General features: G+C 40.3%; 2 protein-coding genes across 2 annotated transcripts; one reads left to right on the top strand and one right to left on the bottom strand.

Moving 5' to 3' along the window:
* Positions 1-9,827: 9,827 nt before the first annotated feature.
* On the top strand, positions 9,828-10,996 carry LOC129770351 (uncharacterized). The gene is made up of 3 exons (XM_055773130.1): positions 9,828-10,019; positions 10,074-10,257; positions 10,328-10,996. Coding segments are annotated over exons 1-3 (522 nt in total). The 5' UTR covers positions 9,828-10,017; the 3' UTR covers positions 10,664-10,996.
* A 4,363-nt stretch (positions 10,997-15,359) lies between these two features.
* On the bottom strand, positions 15,360-15,899 carry LOC129766707 (uncharacterized protein K02A2.6-like). Its single transcript, XM_055767297.1, has one exon. The coding sequence runs from the start codon at positions 15,897-15,899 to the stop codon at positions 15,360-15,362; it is 540 nt and encodes a 179-aa protein (XP_055623272.1).
* Between the last annotated feature and the right edge of the window lie 6,450 nt (positions 15,900-22,349).

Here is a 22,349-nt window from a genome sequence, read left to right as displayed (position 1 = left end):
GTGAAGGACGAAGAGGTAGATGCAAATTTTGGTGTGGATAGTTTCTATGATGAGGTTTAGGGTATGAGTTTATTTGTTTTGGTATGAATGGTGGTTGTGGTTTGGGTGGTCTGTGAAAATCTGGTTTCGTCAATCCGTGTCTCATTTGGAAATTTCTTTCATGCACGCAAGCATCAAACGCCTCTTTCAACTTTCTAGGCTGACGGGCTCTCACGTTACCACCAATTGGTTCCCTGAGCCCTGCTAAAAATACTTGTAAAGCGTTTTCAGTGTGAGTGCGGATGCGATCTTCTTTTAGTTCAGCATCACGTATCGTTGTAGTGTGCGATCAGATTATTTTTCATGTCAATGGAGTACCGTTTATCTCTAAAATTTGGTCTGCATCACCCGTGATTTTCGCACGTATTGATTGCAGCCACACTTTCTCGAATGAGGTATTTATCATGGTATTAAGGAACGGCATTAGATTTTCAACCGCTCTAATGAACGCGTGTAGTTTGACGGGGTTACCGTCAAAACATGGCAGTTCCTTTATGGCTTGAGGCGTCTGCATCGCCTTTAGCACTTTTTCAGCCCTGTTGAACATGTCAACGGTGGACTGAATTAATTGCTCTTCAGGAATGTTGGTATTATTAGTTTCTGCGGGGTTCATTTTTTTATAGTATTTGTTATTTTATTTATTTTAAAAGGGGATAATGTTTCTTTTAGTTTTAATAGTAGAATTGCTATCACCTCAGCTCCGCTCGTAGACCGCAAGGGAGGATCTTCTCGGATGATGTGGGGCGGGGGGGGATGCGCCTGGTTTCTTTTTTTTCCGGTGAATTCGTTGTTAGCACTCACTGTGTTTGTTCTATCCAAGATAAGTGAAGTGGAAGGTAAAACGTAATGTCAGAATTGCCGTTCGGACGTATCCCGTAAGTTTGAACTTATTTACATAGATGGTATCCAATCAACACTAAACATTGACTACAGTTTCGCCGGCACGGTTGATTGCCGTTATGAACCAGCACATAAAAAACAAAGCTGCAAATTATCAGGGGTACGACTAAAACGTCAAATCCATCATATTGCCAGTGTACCCAATATTGCTGCGGTTTATTGACATTTTGGTTCAATAAATTACTGTTGTTTACAACTCGGTTCGGTTATATAGTCGAATAGTGGCTAACTTTAAACTCCATGTTAAATGTGAACACCTCCATGTGAAACCGAAATATGAGAATCGCTCATGCTGTTAGAATAAAGCAGCGCATTTTTCGATTTCAATCCTCGTAAATGATATGTTGATAAATAAATGACGCCATATTGATTTTGATTTTGGGTAGCCTATATGGAGTTTAAAGTTAGCCACTATTCGACTATATAACCGGACCGAGTTGTAAACAACAGTAATTGATTGAACCAAAATGTCAGTAAACCGCAGCAATATTGGGTACACTGGCAATATGAGGGATTTGACGTTTTAGTCGTACCCCTGGTCTTTTCTAAATAGTGTAAATCAAGATGCTGAACTATAGGTGTTTCGTTCTTGACACTTTCAGTACATGACGTGAGACGAGTAGCGAGACGTAACTTTCAGAATTATTTACTTTTTGTTTGGGTGTGCGGTTATGATTTCAATGTCAACTCGCTAAGGAAAATCATTGAAGGAAAAAACAAGCAAATATATATATTCGTGGAATATAGTGCACAACCTCCTTTTGCTCTAGCCAATTACCGTTACAAGCTCTTTCCGGATCTCCTTCCAGGTATATGCACAGCATTCTCCTCCTTCCTGAGCGAAATCAGTGGAGCCACAATCAGCGTTATTGTTTGTCACCATCGCCGTAAGCTGATAGTACTATTTTCCCCGCCGATGGGAGCCAAACAGAAGTACATTTTACAATAAACAATAAGGCGCGAGCAGCTATTTTGCCAACGAATGCATTTGTTACCAAAAGATACGACTTGTTCTGTAAATAAATTTGTTTTTTCACGAGCAATGGCCGAACAGCAATTTTGACATTGCGGTCCACCTATAATACAACGCCTTGGTGTAAATTACGAGCCACCTGTTAACTCCACCATCTTGGTTCTATCACTTATAGCGAATTCGTTTTTAAAACTGAGTCAGTGCCACACTAAAGGCCCATTTATACGTTGCTAGTAGCTGACTTGACAATGAGCAGCTACTGACCCGGTGGACTCGCTTGACAATTGGTTGACTCGCCTTGTCCGTTCACATAGTGTGAGCTGCTGGCGAGAAACTAGATACTACGGCACGGGTTTACCTGGGATGCCAGGCGATTTTTCAAATGTCCATCAAATAGTCAGAAACAGCAATCAGGTCCGAATTTGTCAAATGATTGGTCCGAAATCGACTTCTTTATTGGTAGTTTTCATCTTAGGTTTTCAGTTGAATGTATCATTACACAATTTTATAGAGATTACAGAGCAGTGTTGAGAATAACACCTGAACAAGTGGAAAAACTGTTGAATTTAATTGCTCCACAAATACAACGCCAAGATACACTCATGAAGGATGCTGTACCTGCAAGAGTGATAATATAAATGACATTGATATGCCTTTCTTCTGGAATATTGTTCAGATTGTTGTCGATATTTTTTAGAATCTCGAAAGCATCCATAGCTAAGATAATTCCGGAAGTATGTGATGCTTTAAATGATAGTCTAGAAGACTTTTTAAAATTTTATTCACACGCGTCAAAAATTAAAATAATGAATGAAAATGTACTTTTTTAAATCGAATATGTATTCTGTTTCTTAGAACCTTACTTTTTTTCGCAAGTTGTGAGTGAATTTTGAATGAAAATTGTGCCTGATAATGATTCTATATTAGACATTCTCCAGAAAACTATCTCAAAAAGAAAGCGTGCCCCGCCAGCGTGCAAAACAGAATAACAATGATTTCGTTAAGAAACTATGAGGGTTTTATTTGTTTTTCCAATAATTTTCAAGTCTATAAATATCTTCGCATATTTTCAAATATCTTAAAAATAGAGACATTTCTTTACATTTGGCATCCCTGATTCGAACGCTAAATTCTGTTTTTGACGTTTTGAAGCATGCGAGTGCGAGTAAATTCAAAAAACTTTGAAGTAGCTCGCACGCCGGATCACACATGACAATAACTGGCATGATGTGTTCACACGGTGTGAGTAGCTGCACTGCAGTAACTGACTAGACCGACTCGTATGCTTACTCGCACCGTCTGAACCCGGCTTAACTCTGTAATAAAAAAAAGACGGGTGGGTAATGTCGGGGACATAACCGGAGTGACGTAGGACTATACAAAGGGGACAGCTTTTGCTAAATATATATTTTAATTATATTGTTTTATTTTCTTCTACCTACCTATCTACCTGAAAAATGAATTACTTTACTGTTTACTTTTTATGAACATGTTGGGGGTTCTGAAAAGAACCTTTGGTGTTGTGTTTTTGCGTTTTTTTTTTACAACTTGATTCTTGATTTTTTTCTAAAGGCTTTGTACTTATTAAATGCTCAACGCCGGGCATCTTTCGGCGTATGCATATATCGTACAATCAAAATGATGGCTGTGATAGGGAATGCATAGGTAGTCATCAACTCATTCACTATCATATATTTCATTATTGAGCACATTACCGTACCTTAAACTGTGGTTTCGGAGACGAATGAATTGTAAGATTTGTAGTATCCGTAAACAAAGTAAATAAAAATAAAAAAGAACTGAGGTTTTGGAGACGATCTGTTGAAAAATAAACGAACTATAAGAACTTAAAATAAGAACAGAGCAGCAGGAAATACATAGCTCATCATGTTGCTCCTTAGTTATTTTCCTATACAATGCAGATGTAACGTCAGTCAGTCAACCAAAGAAAGCAGTTCTTGCTACCGAGAAAATTCGTTTATGCCATCCTGCATACAATGTGTTGTAATTTGAAGCCACTTTTAATTCGGAAACTATACATGGGTTTGTGAAAACTGAATGATCAATTTAAAAAACCCCAACCAGTTCAAGAACAAGCATAAACAAAACAAAACAGTTTATATTATATGTCATATTATGTCACTTTAGAATGCATTGGTATTGTGAAAAACTTTTAATAACTCTTTTTTGAATGGTTTAATGGCCCTGTAAAGCGCTGTGTTTTACGGTGGCTGGTTTTGCCACCAAAGCGGTCTGTATAAACAAACTTTTTCTTTCTTCTACCTGCTGCCGTTTTGCGATTGCGATTGCCACTCGCTGAAACTAGTTGTTGCCTTGACGAGCGCCGAACCGAAGCTGCTCTGTTCTTGATGCGTGTTTTCTGATTGTCGTGAGCAGCTTTGCAAGCCAACTCGAGCACTCCGACGGTCGAAACTCTATAATCGCTGTTAGGTATACTGGTGCTCCGGCACCAATCCGTTCGGCCTAGTTACCCTTGCGGAGCAATCAGTGAATGCGACCAACAGGGAACTGGAGACCTGCACGGTTCGAGTGAGACTTTGCCTTTCCCTTAACTTGTCCTCCTTTGTTACGTCCACGATGCCGATGCCGTACAACCACACGGGTTTACGGTTTGAAAGAAAATAAGATATTTTTTTGGGGTCCGCGTGTTTTATACTCAAGCGGTACACACTCACAGGATAGAGACAAATCGGCAGACTCAGCCAGAGGGGCGAGTCCAACGAGACGAACGAATGAGCGTTAGAAGGGAGCGATGGCAAAAAAATACATTCATTACGATTTGTTCGCTCGTTGGATTCACATGCAGGTTAAAAAGGGTCCTTTTCAGGATCACAAAATTATCTTCAATCTAAAGAGTTTATTGTTTAGTTATCACTCGATATCCCCATCTTGTTCGGCTAAACCTTTCTGTTTAGCGATTGCGTTTGCCACTCGCCACAGTTTTCACAGTTGGAAAATTCATCCCATCCAGCTTTGTGACATGTTGTACAGTAAATCACATTCAATGCGACGTGTCAAAGCGCCACTCAGTGTCGCATTGGAGGCGATTTTAACCTGTAATTGAACATTTGCGATGACAGTGGTACAGTGTCGACTTTCAATGTGGGGTCATAATTTGGATCTCTATGTTTACAAAAATGTCCAACTAATTATGTCGCATTACATGTCCGTCCAATTAGCTAAATGTCGAACTAATTGTAAATTACTGTACTTTCAATCTGGAAACAATTTAAGAATTGGTGTAAATTGAATAATCAGGAAAGTCCCCAACTATCAATAAGCTCAGAACAACTGCCAAATTCACATACTCAGCAGATCCTGGCAAACAAATTATGAAAAAATCAAATTGTTTTTTATTATTATTTTGGATATTATTTTAGAAAACATTGAACTATATTTCGTAAACTCTTTTTTGAAAGGTTTAATGGCCCTGATAAGCGCCTTGTTTTATGGAATGGTTTCAATTTAGAAAACTTTGTACTCGTGGTTTTGAAAAAAAACCATTTCAAACGCCCTCGATGCCGCCTTGTTCTGGATTTGCCACCAAAGCAGATTGTATAAAGAACAAACTATTTTCTTCTGCTACCAGCTGCCGTTTTGCGATTGCGTTTGCCATTCACCACTCGTTGCAACTGCCTGTTGACTTGATGTCCACCGAACCGAATGTGTTCTGTTCCGAATGCGGGTTTTGTTTTCGGCGCGAGCAGCTTTGGCAGCTAACTCGATCACTTCGGCGGCCGAAACTATATAACGCCGGCTTGGTGGACTGGTGCACTGGTACTAATGCGCTCGGCCTAGCTACCCTTGCGGGGAACTCCAGACCGACACGATTCGAGCGGGTTTTGCCTTTCCCTTAATTTTTCCTCCTTTGCCATGTCCAGATTTGGCTGCTTGGTTTGGTTTGTTGATGTGTTGTGATGCGAACTGATGTGGTGTACGGTTTGAATGAGAATGATCGCTACGGCAGCGGAGCGGGGATTTTTAAGCTGACTGGCTGGCTCGAGAATTACGCATGTGTGAGACTGCGACCAATGTTTCGTTCTTTTTTTTCTTTTTCCTTTCCAATCGTGCTTCATTCTATTTCGCTGCTGCTCTGGTTGCCCGTTTTGGTCGGTACGATTTGAGGAGCACAAAATGGACCAATCAAAAATGGGCACATAGTGCATTTGGACAATGCTTGATATTTCACAATTATTCAATTATTTATCTCAAGAAAAATGAAATGTTATTCGTTATGATAGATGCGTAGATATATTTCCTATCAATTGATGCAAAAACCTTTGCGATCTATTGAGAAATGCTCGAGTTATAAACGTTCCAAATCTTGCATTTTTTCCTACTTGTTCAGTGCCTAGATTTCCATTTCACCCCCTATATCTTCCGGTTAGACGTAGTCCTACGTCAAAAACGTTTTCAGTTTCACGAATGCAGTGGTTTGTTGGTGTGTGTTATATAGTCTGATTTGTTTATATTTGCGACGACAAATGTACAGTGTCGACGTCTGGTGGCGATATTAGTGCTTGGGAGGTAAATTATTCTCTATCAGATAAGAAGGGCCAAGTGCAGTGTAAAAATATAAAAGTTTGAATGACATTTATGACAGTTCATGCACAGATTCTGATTATACTTCACTATGTTTGTTCTATCACTTAGTTTGGTCCTAAATATGACAGTTCATGCACAGATTCCGATTATAATTCACTATGTTTGTTCTATCACTTTGTTTGGTCCTAAATATGATAGTTCGCGCACAGGTTACTACGAGTATCTAAACTTGATCACTACGGAGAAAAAAAACACTTAGCGCATCCTACCGACTGCGCCAAAAACGACCGGGATTTTCTTTTTAGAGTTTTTAAAAAAATGCGTCGATTCGATTCGGTCGTCAAATTGAAACTGATTTCTTTATTCAATTAAAAATGGAATGGTGCTCCTGATGTTCTGCTGCTGCTGCCGCAATTTGTTTGTTGTTAACCGGATGTGTTCTGCTTACTTCGGCGGTTGCGTGCACGCGTGGCTGAGTTGTTGACGCCGCGGTAATATCCAGGTCGCCGCTGGAATTTGATGGTCCGTCGGACTGTGATGTTTCGCGGGCGATTTTGCTGACGGTGTTTATCGATTGGGTTGTCTCGATTTGTGTAGGGCCAGAATGGGCCGTGACTTATATATATATACATATATATATAGTGACTTCTTGCAATTTTCTATATATAAATATGAGAGAGCGAAATTATTTATCTCGCGAGCGATAAACTTCCACGCTTCGTATATTATTGACCTGTCCATATTCCCCCCACTACACGTCCATTAGACCCGCATCGATAAAAATGTTCTACTTTTCGGCTTGTTTTAATAAACATGAAAAAACACATTTTTATAAAGGTGTCTATTCTGTATTTCGATCGATTCGAAATATTTCGAACGACTTAGTAAATTCCATTCCCTGTTTCGTTCGAGTTGTTTTTCAATTCGTAAATCTTCCGTTCGAGCTGTTTTGTTTTCGAACATAGGGCCCTATTCCAGAAAACGAGACGAGCAATTCGTCTCGTCTCTTCTCGGCTTCAGTCACTGTCGCGACGAGCAAAATATCCCATTCCAGTTACGAGTTTCATTGAAATGTTTTATTTGGTAGACTGGAGAGACTTCAGCCGGTTTTCTCGGTATGATCAGTGATGTCAGATGAGAAGACATGTTTTTGTTTTGAGAAAAAACAACAAACAGTTTAAAAATTGATCAATCGATACTCTTTTCTCAGTGCCAATATATTAAAAAAAACATAACAAAAAGAAATAAGTTTCATATATCTTCTGGTTTCATTGATATTTTTCCTCGAGCATATGGTTTTATCACTCAGACGTTTTGTTATTATGGATTTATTGGGGCAATGTTTGTTCACCTAATCAACGATTTATCGAGAAAAGTTTTAAATCTATGTATACGTATTTCCAATAAAGTAGTTGTTTTGAGTTACTCATTTTCGTTCAATATGGGTCTTTTCGTGCCGTGTTCATATATTCAAAACAGTCAACTAGCATCCCTGAATATGAGTTCAATGTTCACATTTGGTTGTGTTTGGAAGAGGTCCATTTGAAAATCTGTAAAATCTTGCAATTACTGAATTGAATTTGATGGTTGCAGTTGAAAACATACATTGCTTATGCAATACTAGTTTAGCCGTGAAACAATTTTTGAAGATAGAGACGGAGCAGAAGAATACCGATGCTTTCAATCAACAAGGTGAACAAACACATCAAACAAACTAGACGATTCGACCTGATTCGACTGGTTCCATGGGAAGGATTATTAGGTGGAGCAGATGGCAGAATTTGCAAGCGTAGTGTGCGTGATAGCATGCGCTGCCATACCTACTTTTCATACTATGACGTCCATATTTGTGATTACATTCAATTGCCCTCCACATCCATGTGAAAACGCTTTTTTTGGCATGTTTTTTATCAATTGAAAACAGATCTTTCCGTGGAGTTCTCTCTGAATATGCACATAATGTGACAGTGTGCAGTGTATATTTGTGAAATGATGTCGGAAAACATGAATAAAAGTGATAATTTTGTGTGTCATTTTCAATCTCTCATCTTCATAGAAACAAACAAATTTTGGTTTTTTTAGCATTGACATGATGATATTTTGGAGGCTCTCAGTACCGGTGTATGTGATTTGAGAAAAATAGTTTACAATTAGGCAACATTTCATTGAAAATTATGCTATTTCCGAGGACTATGAATAAGGGTGCTCATACACTGTTTGACCGAAGCCAAATATTTGACTCTTTTTGACAGATAAAATTTGGTCAACGTGTACTGATCAAATATATTCTACACAAAACACGACAAGCAAATATTCAATTATTGGATGCCTAAAATATTTTTTCAGTCTGTTCTTCGAACCTGTCGGTACATGGTTAAGTTACCTTGGATATTTTAATTGATTTTATCCATGTTCGTTGTTTGATATTGTTTACTACTGTTGAAAATTGAAGAGTGGCAAACAAAATAGTGTTTGTACAAATATCAAATCAAACCTTATCTGTCAAAAAATATCAAATATTTGAACTCCGGGCAAACAGTGTACGGCCACCTTAAGACTGTTCTCTGGACGGTTTTGCTCCTTAAATGATGGAAGTAAGACACAATAGAATTATCATCTATTAAAAAATAATCAATTACAAGATTTCATGAAGGGGGTCTTCGTAGCCACTTGGTTACGCGTTCGCTTACCAAGCGATCGATCGTGAGTTCAAACTCAGGGCCCTCAATTGACCATCTTTGTGTTGTTATAGAATAACTACGTCCACGCAATCAGCGATGGAAATCGATCCACGGTGGAACAAAGATCGATTCATCCATACAACTGCTCTGCTCTGCAAGAAACATCGGGCTGCTGTTCTATAAATAACCCAACAATGATCAATATCAACTGTCTCCGCTGTCCGGTCTGCTGAACAATGGAAGAACAGAAAGAATACCCTTACGCCTAGAATGGCTACTACTGTGTAATTTACCATGATGTAATGGAACAGAAAACTTAACGCCTAAATGGCTACTACTAACTACTGTGTAATTCACAATTTATGGAAACATAAACATATGTACATGTACACGATTAAACCCGGCTCTGTTACAGCTAAATGCTAATGAGCCTAATAAATAAATAAATGGGATAAAAAAAAAGATTTCATGAGCAGTTTGGCTCATGACATCATCAAATTGTGATTTATTCCAATATTGTTTCGTTTCTTTCATATAAATTCCATATTGAATGCAAATAATGACAACACCATATTTTGTTTACCAATACAAATTCACTCTGCCTACTGCTCCACCTCATATGTACCTCATTGCGACTGGTTCATCGACGAGCGTGGCCAAACGGTCGTCGAGCCAGACGAGCTACTCGTCTGTTTTTAGTCGAGCTCGGCTTCTGGAATATGAAAACAAACGAGACGAGCGCTCGTCTGCTCGTCTCGTTTTCTGGAATAGGGCCCATATTTCATACGAATCAAGCCAAACGTCAAACCCACAAGAAGTGAAAATTTTTTCGCAGCGATTTTGCGGTGATTTGCAAAAATGTAAGCTAATTTTCATCATGTTTTTTTTTGTAAATCAATTTTTACATTCAACAGGGAAAAAAACAAAAACAAAACGACCACTAAAAAGCGGTTTGAGCGGATGGTGCTGCTTCTCGAGCAAGAGCCAGACATAGCCAAAGGCTTCTCCCGAGGAAATTCCGGACCCTTCTGGGATAATCTGGCAGCAAAAGTCAATAGTTTGGGACCGCCTATTCGCGATGGAACTGGATGGGAAAAGGTATGTATATACTAAAATTAATCCGAAACATATATTTATAGACTTATTTTTGCCTTGGTTTTCTGTGTAGGTTTGGGCGGACTATAAGTCCGGATTAAAGCGAAAACTCGCTCACAACAATTTGTCCGAGCTGGAGGAGCAGGCAGTTCAATTAACTGGGTTACTTGCGACCGTGGTAGGAATCCCGGGTACCTCATCTCATGGAACACAGTCGGGTGCACCTCAAGCGGCAGACCAGGAAAATTTTATCTATTATGGTACTTCCGATGAGTGTGACGGTATCAATAATACCATTCACTTCCAGCCCTCTCAGCCCAAAAGATCCAGGCCTTCTACCGTGAGGCTTTTAGAGTTGCAAGTCGAGCAACAAAAAAAAAATTTCACACCAATCTGGAATCCCTGTTAAATAACTTAAACAAGAATTTGAGTGATCTGGTACATTATCAGCTCCAATCAGCCCGAGCGGTTCTTTCCGTGGATGCTACACTCAAAGAACATCTGAGTGAACAAAAACGGCATAATCACTAGATGGAGAAGATCGCGCTGGAGAAATCAATAGTCAAGCGACAAATCCTTGAAACGCAGATTGCGTATATTTCAGAATTAACCGTTGCTATTGCGGGATCCATACTGTTAAAATCGTAAAAACTAAACACGACTTTCAGGAGTGTAACAAAAATAATTTATTTAACGACTTCACAGTTCGAGGTTCTTTTTTGCTATATTAATTGAAAATAAAAAAATGGATGCTACGCTAGCACTATGTGCACTTTTGTTTGAACAAAATTGACAGCATACAAGGGGTGCACCGATGTGCGCTGTTTTTCTATCACTCTTCCTCAGCGACCATCGGTTGCTCCAACGACAAACCAAGGGAACCACATAACAGTTTTATTCTAGCGGCTCCCAGCGGCTTAGTAAATAGATCCGCGATGTTATCTTCCGTTGGACAATAGCTAATTTTTATCTCACCCCGTTCACAGAGATCCTTCACAAAACACTGACGAGTTTCGATATGTTTTGATCGCCTCGAATGTCGTTCCGAGCTAGCAAAACTTATGCACCCCTGATTGTCCTCGTTGACCACGGTAGTCCCAGCTTGTTTTTCACCGAAGTCTTCCAGCAATTGACGAAGCCAAATGACCTCTTGACACGCTTCACTCAGAGCGATGTATTCCGCTTCCATAGACGATAAGGATACACAGCTCTGTTTACGGCTACACCAGGAAATAGCACCACTACCACACAAAAACACATATCCACTTGTTGACTTTCTCGTGTTGGGATCACCGGCCCAATCTGCATCAGCAAAGCCAATCACGTCGTTGCTTTCGCCACCGAATGTTAGCTTCAATTCACGCGTACAATATAAATACTTCAAGACACGTTTAGCAGCAGCCCAGTCCGCAATACTCGGACAACTCACCCTTTGACCAAGAATGGACATACTAGCTGCAATATCCGGACGACAGTTCACTGCAACGTACAACAATGCTCCGATCAGACTTCTGTACTTGTTTTCCTCCTCAAGCGGCTTGCTCTGTCCAGCATTCTTCACGTATCCAGGATCTAATGGACTTCTTACTGGCTTTGCGTTCTGTAGATCGTATTTCTCAGCTAAATTTTCGATGTAACCACGGAGACTAATGGAATATTTTCCATGATTTACACTGATTTCCATTCCCAAAAAGATTCGAAGATCGCCAAGTTCTGTTATCTCGAAGTGCTTCTTCAGCTCCTTGTGAACTTCCGAAATCAACGCCGCATTGTCACCAGCAACCAAAATATCGTCTACGTAAATTAGGATATAGACATTCTTCTCACCATGATTTTTGATGTATAAACACAGATCAGCTTTTCCTTGCTGGAACCCTGCTTGGATAAGTACCTGATGTAAACATTTGTTCCAACACCTTGCCCATAAATGCTTTTTAGTAAACGACACACTAAACCTTCTTTCCCTGCAGTTACGAATCCAGGCGGTTGACGCATATATAAATCATCTTCTAATTCACCATACAGATATGCGGTTTTAACATCCAAATGCTTCAGCAACATACCATGAAGACTAGCAATAGCTAAAAGCGTGCGAAGCGTTGATTGTCTAACTACCGGTGCAAAAACTTCATCATAGTCAAGGCCATACCGCTGACTATATCCTTGAGCCACCAATCTTGCTTTGTATTTTACAACCTCGCCTGACGCATTGCGTTTTATTTTATAAACCCATCTACAACCGATGATACGCTTGTTCGAAGGTGCCTGAACCAACTCCCACGTTCGATTCATACGATGAGATTCCATTTCATCAATCATGGCTGTCATCCAAAACTCTTTATCAGCACGCTTCTGCGAATCTTGAAAACTTGATGGTTCGAACCTTTCACACGTCATCAGGTTAACTCCCTCACTGTAACGCTTCGCCGGAATTCCTTTGTTAGTTCTGATGGAGCGCCTCGGAAATCCACAATAAGGCTCATCTTCATCAGATGTCCCATTATACGAAGTCGATTCTACTTCCGCTTCCGGTAACTCGTCACTAAAAGCATCGTCGAACGGTATTTCTTCTTCATTAACCTCCGGTTCCGACTTCTTGTTCCCAATGATTACCTCAATTTCCGGAGAACGGGAAATTACATCCTGAACAGTTTCTTTTGGTTTCTTCAAATCGCAAAATTTAGCATCACGACTTAAAGTGATTGTATCATTATTTGTGTTCAGAAAACGGTATCCTTTCCGATTTTCTTCGTAACCAACAAAGATCAATTTTACAGCTTTCATATCGCATTTCTGGCGTTTCTCCTTGGGAACGTATACCAATGCCTCACACCCAAAAACGTGCATATTTTTGTAATTAGGTGTCTTACCCGTCCATATTTCAAACGGTGTTCTTGAAACAGCTGTTGATGGCAAAATATTCTGTAAATAATTGGCAGTCATCACCGCCTCGCCCCAGAACCTTTTCTTCAATCCGGATTCCGCTAATAAACATCGCATCATTTCCGTTAGGCTACGGTTTTTACGCTCAGCAACTCCGTTCTGCTGCGGACTGTACGGTATAGTTTGCTGCAGTACAATTCCTTTGGCTCGCAGAAACCGCTGTCGAGAATGTCCTGAATATTCTCCTCCTCCATCCGCACGAATGATCTTCGGCATTCGTCCAAATTGATTCTGGACGAGCATCACATAGTCCTTTATTCTGTCTTCTGCTTCGCTTTTCTTCTTCAGGAGGTAAACAATGGTAAACCGCGAAAAATCATCTATCATCGTCATGATATAGTGATTCCCACGCGGGGTAGCCACCTCCATAGGCCCGCACAAATCACTGTGCACAAGATCTAATATAGCTCCTGTCTTCGCTTCAGACGCTAGAACCACTTGAACACACTTTGCTACCGTCGGCCAGCGTTATTGATACACTAGCACCCGGTGTTGCCAAGAATGGATCACTGGACATATGAGATGTTGCTCCAGAATCCAAACACCACGCTGTCCTACATATCTGCTCTTCGCTCGCACTAAAACTGATTTGATTTTCCTTTTGTTTCACAACTTTTACTTCTTCATCTCTCTTTTTTCGATCTTGTAAAAGTTTAGGGCATTCCCGCCGAAAATGGCCCTCTAGCTTGCAATAGTAGCACGTCTTGATCTTCACTTCATGCTTACCGGAAACTTTCTTCTCGTAACTCACTTTTAAAGCTTCATCATGTCCATCCGAATGTTCACCGCGCCTCCGCCACTCGTCAAGTAATTTACCTTTGACGTACTCAAGGTCAAGTTCGTCGTCTTTTCGACTCTCGAGCGCGACAATCAAATTATCGTACGATGGTGGCAAACTGGATAGCAAAATGGCTACCAACCAGAAGCAATTAAGAGATTCACCCATCGCCTCCATTCGTTGCGATAATTCCATCACACCTGCGATATGTTCAGACATATTTCCACCTTCTTCTAGTTGCATCCGCAGCAGTTTACGCAATACGTGAATTTTATTGACCAACGAACGCCGATGATGAAAACTTTCCAGCGATATCCACATCTCTCGAGCAGTAGTGGCTTTCATCACATGGATGAGTTGATTATTCTCCAAAGCGAGACCAATAATTGCGCGAGCTTTTCCATCTTTAGTCAGCCAATCAGCATTAACTTGTTCCGGCTTTTCCGAAATGATCATTTCATGTAACTCCTCCTTGATGAGAATTAGTTCCATACGGAATCTCCACGTGGCATAGTTCGTATCACCGAGCTTTTCGACCACGAATTTTGCATCCGCCATTTTGCACTTCTCACTCCGGCACAATTCTTGAACAGATAAAAAAAATGACCGCACTTCGCGTCGGAATTTAGAGTTTCTTTCCAGAACTAGTTCAACGTTCAATTTTACACACAGGCAACATCAAAACGGGCTGGGCCCATAACCTGTTAAAATCGTAAAAACTAAACACGACTTTCAGGAGTGTAACAAAAATAATTTATTTAACGACTTCACAGTTCGAGGTTCTTTTTGCTATATTAATTGAAAATAAAAAAATGGATGCTACGCTAGCACTATGTGCACTTTTGTTTGAACAAAATTGACAGGGGGGTGCACCGATGTGCGCTGTTTTTCTATCACATACGTTATATATAACCGTTCCACTCGCTTAGTGGTCTTCCTAGCAATACTTCTGCGGGGGATTTGCCGCCAGGAAAACTACGACAGGGTGTAGATCTGTGGCACAGTAAGAACGTATTCAATGCTTCGTCTAAGGTTTCCCCTCTGGCCTGAATTTTTTCATGGTCCTTTTGGAGGTGTCGACAAACCTTTCCACTTGTCCATTGCTTTGTGAGTGGAAAGGGGTTGTTTTGAGGTGTATGATGCCATTCGATTCGCAGAACCGCTCAAAAACGTTACTCAAAAGTTAACAACCGCCCATTTGGATAGTGAATTCACTAGCAGGAGTTAAAATGTCATTTGGTCCCGCAAAATCCATGTGGACCCTCTGCCATGATTTTACGGCGATGGGCCATGACTCCAGCTTTGTTTTGGTGTCATTCTTTGCGACGGAGGCACATTCTGAACATGATCGGACCAGGGCGGTGACGTGTTCATCGATGTTTGGTCAATATACGTAATTTCTTGTCAATGAACGCATACGCTCGACGCCTAGGTTCCCTTCATGAAGTTGCTGCAGTATTTTACGTTGAAACTTCTTCGGTACCACAATCCGCTCTCCGTACATCAAGACTTTTAGGGCTGCGTACAAAGATTCACGTCGCACGAAAAACTGCTGAACCTCCCGCGATGGAACTTGCTGCAACGTCTCATCTCTCATAGTCTCGGCTGCTATCATTTTGAATGAAACAGGAAGATACTCGATGGATTGACTGACGATGTTGCAGATCACCTGTTCCACTTCGAGGGACGCAATCACATAGTCTTCTTTTGGACTTACGTGGCTGTTGATCAAACGGGATAATATATCTGCGTGACCAAAATGATCAGTAAAAACATGCTCGATTTTGAAATCGTAGAGTAACATGGCAAGTGCCCATCTTTGGAGACGGTTGGCGGTGTAAGGTGGAATCCTTTGTTTCGAACCGAAAATGGCCACAAGTGGCTTTTGGTCCGTCTGCAGAATAAAGTGTCCGCCGTAGAACATTCTATGGAAATTAGTAACAGCGTATACGAGGCCCAACGCCTCTTTCTCGATTTGACTATAGCGAGATTCTGCTGGAGTCAGACTCCGGGATGCCTTTTCCGATCCGTCGGGGAATCGATGAGCAATGCGGGCGCCTATTCCACATTTGATAAGTCTGCTGACACCATCATCGCGAGGCGAAGATTGTAGTGAGTCAGCATGAGGGGTGATTGCAAAACTTCTTTGAATCGATTGAACGAACGTTGGCATGTATCTGTCCACTGGAAACTGGCCTCCTCCTTAAGGAGCTCATCCAGCGGTCGGCGAAGTTTGCGCATCTTTCGGATGTATTTACCGAAATAATTAATCGCCCCTAAATAGAATCTCAGTGTGGGTACATCGTTTGGCGGAGGCCTGTTGATTATTGCCTTCACCTTATCCGGATCAGGGCGTATGCCCTCAGAATCCAGAAGTTGACCCAAGTATTTTACTTGCTGCATGAAGAAACGACACTTTTTGATCTTCACGGTGAACCCATACTCCTGGATGCGTTGCAGGACTAAATGTAAATTTCGTCTATGTTCCTCCGCATTCCGGTCACCGATCAGAATGTCGTCAAGGTAGGGTGACGTACATTCAATGCCGAACAGCATCCATGATCTGTAGGAATGCTCCCGGCGCGCTATTGATTCTGGGTGAGAGACGGTTGAACCGGTACAGTCCTTTGTGGGTATTGATATTAATCAATTTGCGACTTTCCTCGTCCACTGTAACTTGTAGATAGGCGTTGGATAGGTCGATATGACTGAATATAGTGCAATTTGCCAATCGATTGAAGATATCCTCCGGAAAAGGCGATCGGTGCTGCCCAGGTGTTCTAGACGCTTCAGCTCATCTTCGACGTTCACTTCCATACCGTATGATACCCGTGGCTTAGGCCTGAATACTGGTTGAGCTCCCTCCTTGAGCGTGGAATGTACTTGCGTTTTCGTAGAGTGGCCCATGAACGTCCCACAGGCCAAACTCGTCCAACAAGTCTGAGCCTAAAACGTTCAAAGAAAGGTTAGAGCTACTAACGTAACAGTTACCTTCTCGTTGGGTATTGCTGATGGTGATGGAGGCTCGGAACATCACATTGATAGCAAGTCTGCAACCCGAAGCACTCTGCACTTAACAGTCGGGCGGTGACGTCTGTGGTGATCTAACCTAGATCCTATTTTATTTAGAAATGATGTCAGACCCGGAATCCAATTGAAGGTTCACTGGCACACCGCTGATGTTGGTTTCGATGTACCGTCGGCTCCGCTTCACGATCTTATTCGAGTGCCGTGGCTTATGCTGCTGCTTCTCTTTATTGAACTTCGATCGCTGCTTGAAGCATCCACAGTAGCCTTCCTTGGGCCCTGTCTGACCGCAGTCCCGGCACTTATATTCCTTGAAACTGCACTGATTGGAGATATGCATACCACCACAACACCAACGAGGCGTCTTTGGTGCGTCTTTTTTGCTTTTGGTGTTGCCCCAGCTTCCCTTTTCGCGATGATTCGGGGAACGAGATCTGTAGGCCTTCGTAGCGGCGACGGTGGATGTCGAAGTTTGACCACCAATGAGCACAGTATCTTTCTTTAGATTTATGAGGCTTTTGCAATCCTCCACTATTTTTTCCAATGTGATGTCGTTCGTCTCGTTGACCTACGATAACAAGCGCATCCGTATATCAGACTCCTTGGAAGATTTGAGTCGACACACAAAAATCAGGCATTTAAACTGCTCCTCTTTGAGTTCCTGAAGCTTAAAGTCGACGCACGCACGGTTGACCTTGCAGGAGTATTGCATTTTTCGTCGCCTGAAGCACTGATATCGATGATGGTAGGTAGGTAGATACGGGCGTGCCGAAAATTGTCTTAAGTTTGGCAATGGTCTCATCAAACGAAAATTCCTTCGAATGTTTAGGAAGTATGAACGAAGTATATCGTTCGTGTGCAGTGGGACTCAGCTTTCTGAGTAGAAGTCGAACTTTTGCGTCATACTGAAGCTGTGTAGCGTCTTTTTCGAAAAGATCCGCGTACTGTGAGAACCAAACGTCGAAGGAACGTCCGCTTTCTGCATCGTAGACAAATTCCGTGATATTCGTCGCTAAGGAATCGAGGATATATTCGTTCCGGTTTGTATTTTGAACATTTCCTTGGATACCCTCCATCTGATCTGCTAACCTTGCCATCAGCGCATTTTGGTTATTCAGGATCGTTAATATTGTCTCCTTGAATGGCTGATCTTGGGCTTGTTGCAATGGCGGATTGGACATATTTTTTTCCTTTTTTTTATCCCATCTGTTTATTAGGCTCATTTAGCAATTCAGCTGTAACAGAGCCGAATTTATTCGTATACATTTTTATCTTAAGATAACTATTGTTGTATATTACACTATAGCCATTTTTAGGCGTGAGATTCCTATCCATCGATCAACATTTGTTTTTTTTAATCTATTACACAGTAGCGGTTTAGGCCTGAGAGTATTTCAATTCTATCGATACACAACACATGCCGCCTTTTTTTTTCGGCGTTAGAATATTCCTTTTTTTTCTTCCTTTTGTTCGTACAGAGCTTACACACGCGGTTTCAACGCGTCGCGATATTTCTTTTAATTCAACACAAAAATTTTACCGGCAAGCGATTCATCGGACTCGTCGCCACTTTGTTACGTCTCGGATAATGAATAGACGATAGTTATAATTACGTAACAACAATAACTTTATTAACTAATATTTAAAAGAAAGAACTTGGTCAGCACTCGAGCGTGGTTAACGAGGAATAGAGAATGAACATGGGGTCGCTAGTGGCAGCTATGGCATAACCGGTGTCAAAGCCGATGGATGCAAGGGGAAACAACTGTTGTATGATAGAAGTATGCGTTCTACCGTAAGTGCACTGTCGTTGGGTGGTACCCCAACAATTATTTTGTCAAGAACAGCAAAAATGAGTCAATATATACTATTTATCAAATAACTTAGGATCCGTTACAAAAAACTAATGTGTATTGTAACAATATTATGTCAATAGTTAACATGTACCTGGTTCGCTCTGGCTGCAAAGATAATAAAGTTTTGCGTGTCTAGCAACTACATAATTTTGTTTTTTTAAAGATTCTGAATCTGAAATAAACGATGATGTGGGCTTACAGCATGAAAGGGAGGATGTTATTGAGGAAGACTTGGTTATTGAGGACGGCAATTTAAAAGGCAATAATACTTTAGGTGACATCTTTTACTTGGTTGACTTTGGCAGCATATTTTTTTAAAATTATCTTCGAACATAACATTTTAGAACAAGAAAGTAATGAAACAATCACGACCTGATCAGCGACATAAGATCATAAGTTTTTCTCTACCATTTTAATAGTATTATTGTAGTAATGATTTGAAATTAAAAATACATCCACACTGAACTGAGAATCATATTCTTTTTTTTTACCAAAACTAAGAATCATTTTTTCAATATTCATATGTTATTCTATATATATTATTAGTCTCTGTGCTTTGGAGACATCCTGTTTGTAACACGTGAGCGATAATTGATATGATCAGCTACGGTTATTTAGTGGTAGCCCAAACTTCAAATTGAAATATCTCCAAACAATGTTTTTGGCACTTGGTTTGTTTTGGTAGAATCCCGACCAAGTAATGCAGGGAATTACAATTGGATACATCACAAAACATCGTGTGAAAAATATCTTCATATGTAAATGGAAAATGCATCGAGTTAATATCATTAACAAGAGAGTTTCATACATATCGGAGAATCCACCAAAGTATATCTGTTACATGAATAAGGTTGACGTGGTTCCGGTGGTATGGGGTATTGATACGTTGAGCCCGTTCAGTTATTATAGCGCTTTCCATTCAGCCCGCAACAAGAGATCGAAAGACGGGGAGCGCTTGCACAGTATCAGTGTCGGTCCCAGCACCCAAAGGTTTTCATTTTATAGAAAGAATATAATCGAAAAGTCTGATAAAAGTTTTCACATTTTGTAAAACTTTCGAAAACAACCCATATTGTTTTTATTTTCTTATTTTACAACAGTGATTAATGCTTTCCCAACAAAAAGCCCATTGTCGGTCCACAGGATCCGACTCGGACCACGTGGAAATTTCAGAAATTTCATTATTTTTCTTTGTTTCGAGAGGCTTTGAACAGTGCAGTTCATTCGCCTCTAATGGAACAAAGCGGGACTTAACGTGTTAATCGCGTAGTATTTGAATCATTATTGGCAACGTTTATACTTGGACGCTGTACTAAACTGGATCAATCGCGTTCCATAGTGCAACTGAGAGTATCTGCTTTATCTGAGTAATTCCAGGTTACCCTCTAGAGAAACACACGTAGCTCCCTGCAATTGCAGAAAAATCATCCGACTGAATGAAACGAAAAACATCTGCTAGACATGCGTTAAGACAGTATTCTAGTCTAGAAATTTGAAAAAAAGTCAATTTTTCTTTTCCTTCATATTTCTGTAGTTTAGGCGTACAACAATACACTCTAGAAAGGACTTATCGAAAATCCTATTATTTACCGAGCTAGATCCAATTTAGTGATGTGGTATTTAACCTGGTACGGCAATAACAATGAAGTTCAAACGCGTTTTTCTCGAAAGGGGCTGTTCACATACCACGTGGACAACTTTAGAGGGGGTAGGGGTACCGAAAATGTCCACGATTGTCCACGGTGTGGGGGGGTAGGGGTATAGCCAATGTCCATGTGGATACGTGAAATAAATATTTGAGAAAAAAAACAATCACATCTATATTTAAAAATCAACGAAATCAGTTTTTCATTTTCAAGAACTTTCAAACTTTCCTTCAAGCTTGTTCTGCATATTTAACAGTAAAAAGGTTGAGCTGCCTGATTTTTTTTTTCAAATACTTGTCAGTGTGAACACAATGGTAGAATTCGTGGTTTTTGAAGATGCTTAAAATGAAATTGCTACGGAAGTAAATATCTAGCAATTTGGTGTCAGAGAACTAATCACAAAGCAGTGTGTGAAGATTTATCAGGTTGATCAAGAGCTTCTCGATAAGTTACCAAATATCCTATGTACAGTGTTGGAAATAAAGCTTTACAGCATTACGCGAAATACTCTTTCATGATTTTGTTTTTGAATATGAACGTATTTCTTACAATGGAAAGGATGTAAACAAGCCATTGTTTGTATTCATTTTCAAATTTATATAAAACTCCAATTCGGATTTTTTTCATCCAGTTCAATGGAGTTGGGGTTTGGGACTGGGATGTCCACTCAAGCATTTTAATCTTTTTGAACTGGAAATAGCGTTTCGCAACCTTCGAGGTGTGCTTGGGATCATTGTCCTGTTGGAAAATATAGCCTTTAATATTTCCTGAATGACGGCTTTAAGTTCTCCTCCAAGACATTGACGTAGGACCCAGCCGTCTTCTTTACATCAATCTCGACGAGATTGTCTACCCCATTGTAAGTTGACAACCCCACACAAGCAGTGATCCCCCACTTGCTTGCTGTTGCTTAAGTAGGCTGGATAGCTCAGGCTTCAGGCTGTCATTTCATTGTGCCTTTTAATCTCAAACTTACTCTAATCGATCCAAACAATCTTTTTCCAAATGTCAGTATGACTGGAGCTCCTGGTCGTGAACCGTCAGAGGATTTTTTTCATTTCTAAATAAAACATGCAAAATGCATACTCTTGTTGCAAATCATGACTATGTACCAACATTGTATAAAAATGCCAAAATAATGATAATATTTATATAGATACACAGTTGTATGTTAACCCTTTGCGGTCGTATTCAATTCGGATATGGGTGCCATACTGGTTGAAATTATTTTTCTTTGAAAGAACAGTGATGCATAATTTGTATGACAATGGAAGATAAACAAGATTTTTTCAATTCGTTGTGAACTTTAGATGTGTATCTACTGAATAATATGTTTTAAAATTCTGTTTTTATATAAAAAAAAAATATTATAAAACTCTCGTTTGTGTGCTATCTTTCGAAACAGTCTTCCAAAATAAGGTCCTGGTGTTTGCCTACAGTTCTGCACGTTAAAAAATGTTTTTTTTTACTGAGAATGGACATACGAACGCGAAGATTTAATTTTTCACTTGCATTACTTTTTCCAAAAATGTACACTTTTTCCAAAAATGTACACAATTCCAGCAATTTGAAAAAAAAAATAATTTAAATCGTACAAAATTAACAACAAATTTCGTATGAATTACAACAAGTTTATAATTCGTATGCCATCCTTAGTTTCGAATCTATCCAAACAACGTAATCGGCCAAGCTACGGCATGTGGAAATTTGAATATCGCTCCACGCAGAGGTAGCTGCTCGTTCAAGCTCAATAAAACTCACATACGGCCTATTCTTCGGCAGTTCTATTCTTCGTGCGTTCAATCTACATAAGGGTAAGGTGACATTGGCTAGGAGTACGCACGA

Source organism: Toxorhynchites rutilus, chromosome 2 (genome assembly GCF_029784135.1).
Source record: "Toxorhynchites rutilus septentrionalis strain SRP chromosome 2, ASM2978413v1, whole genome shotgun sequence".
In the NCBI taxonomy this organism is placed as follows: domain Eukaryota; kingdom Metazoa; phylum Arthropoda; class Insecta; order Diptera; family Culicidae; genus Toxorhynchites; species Toxorhynchites rutilus.
The sequence above is the reverse complement of the archived record's forward strand: the minus strand, read 5'-3'. Positions and strand labels throughout refer to the sequence as shown.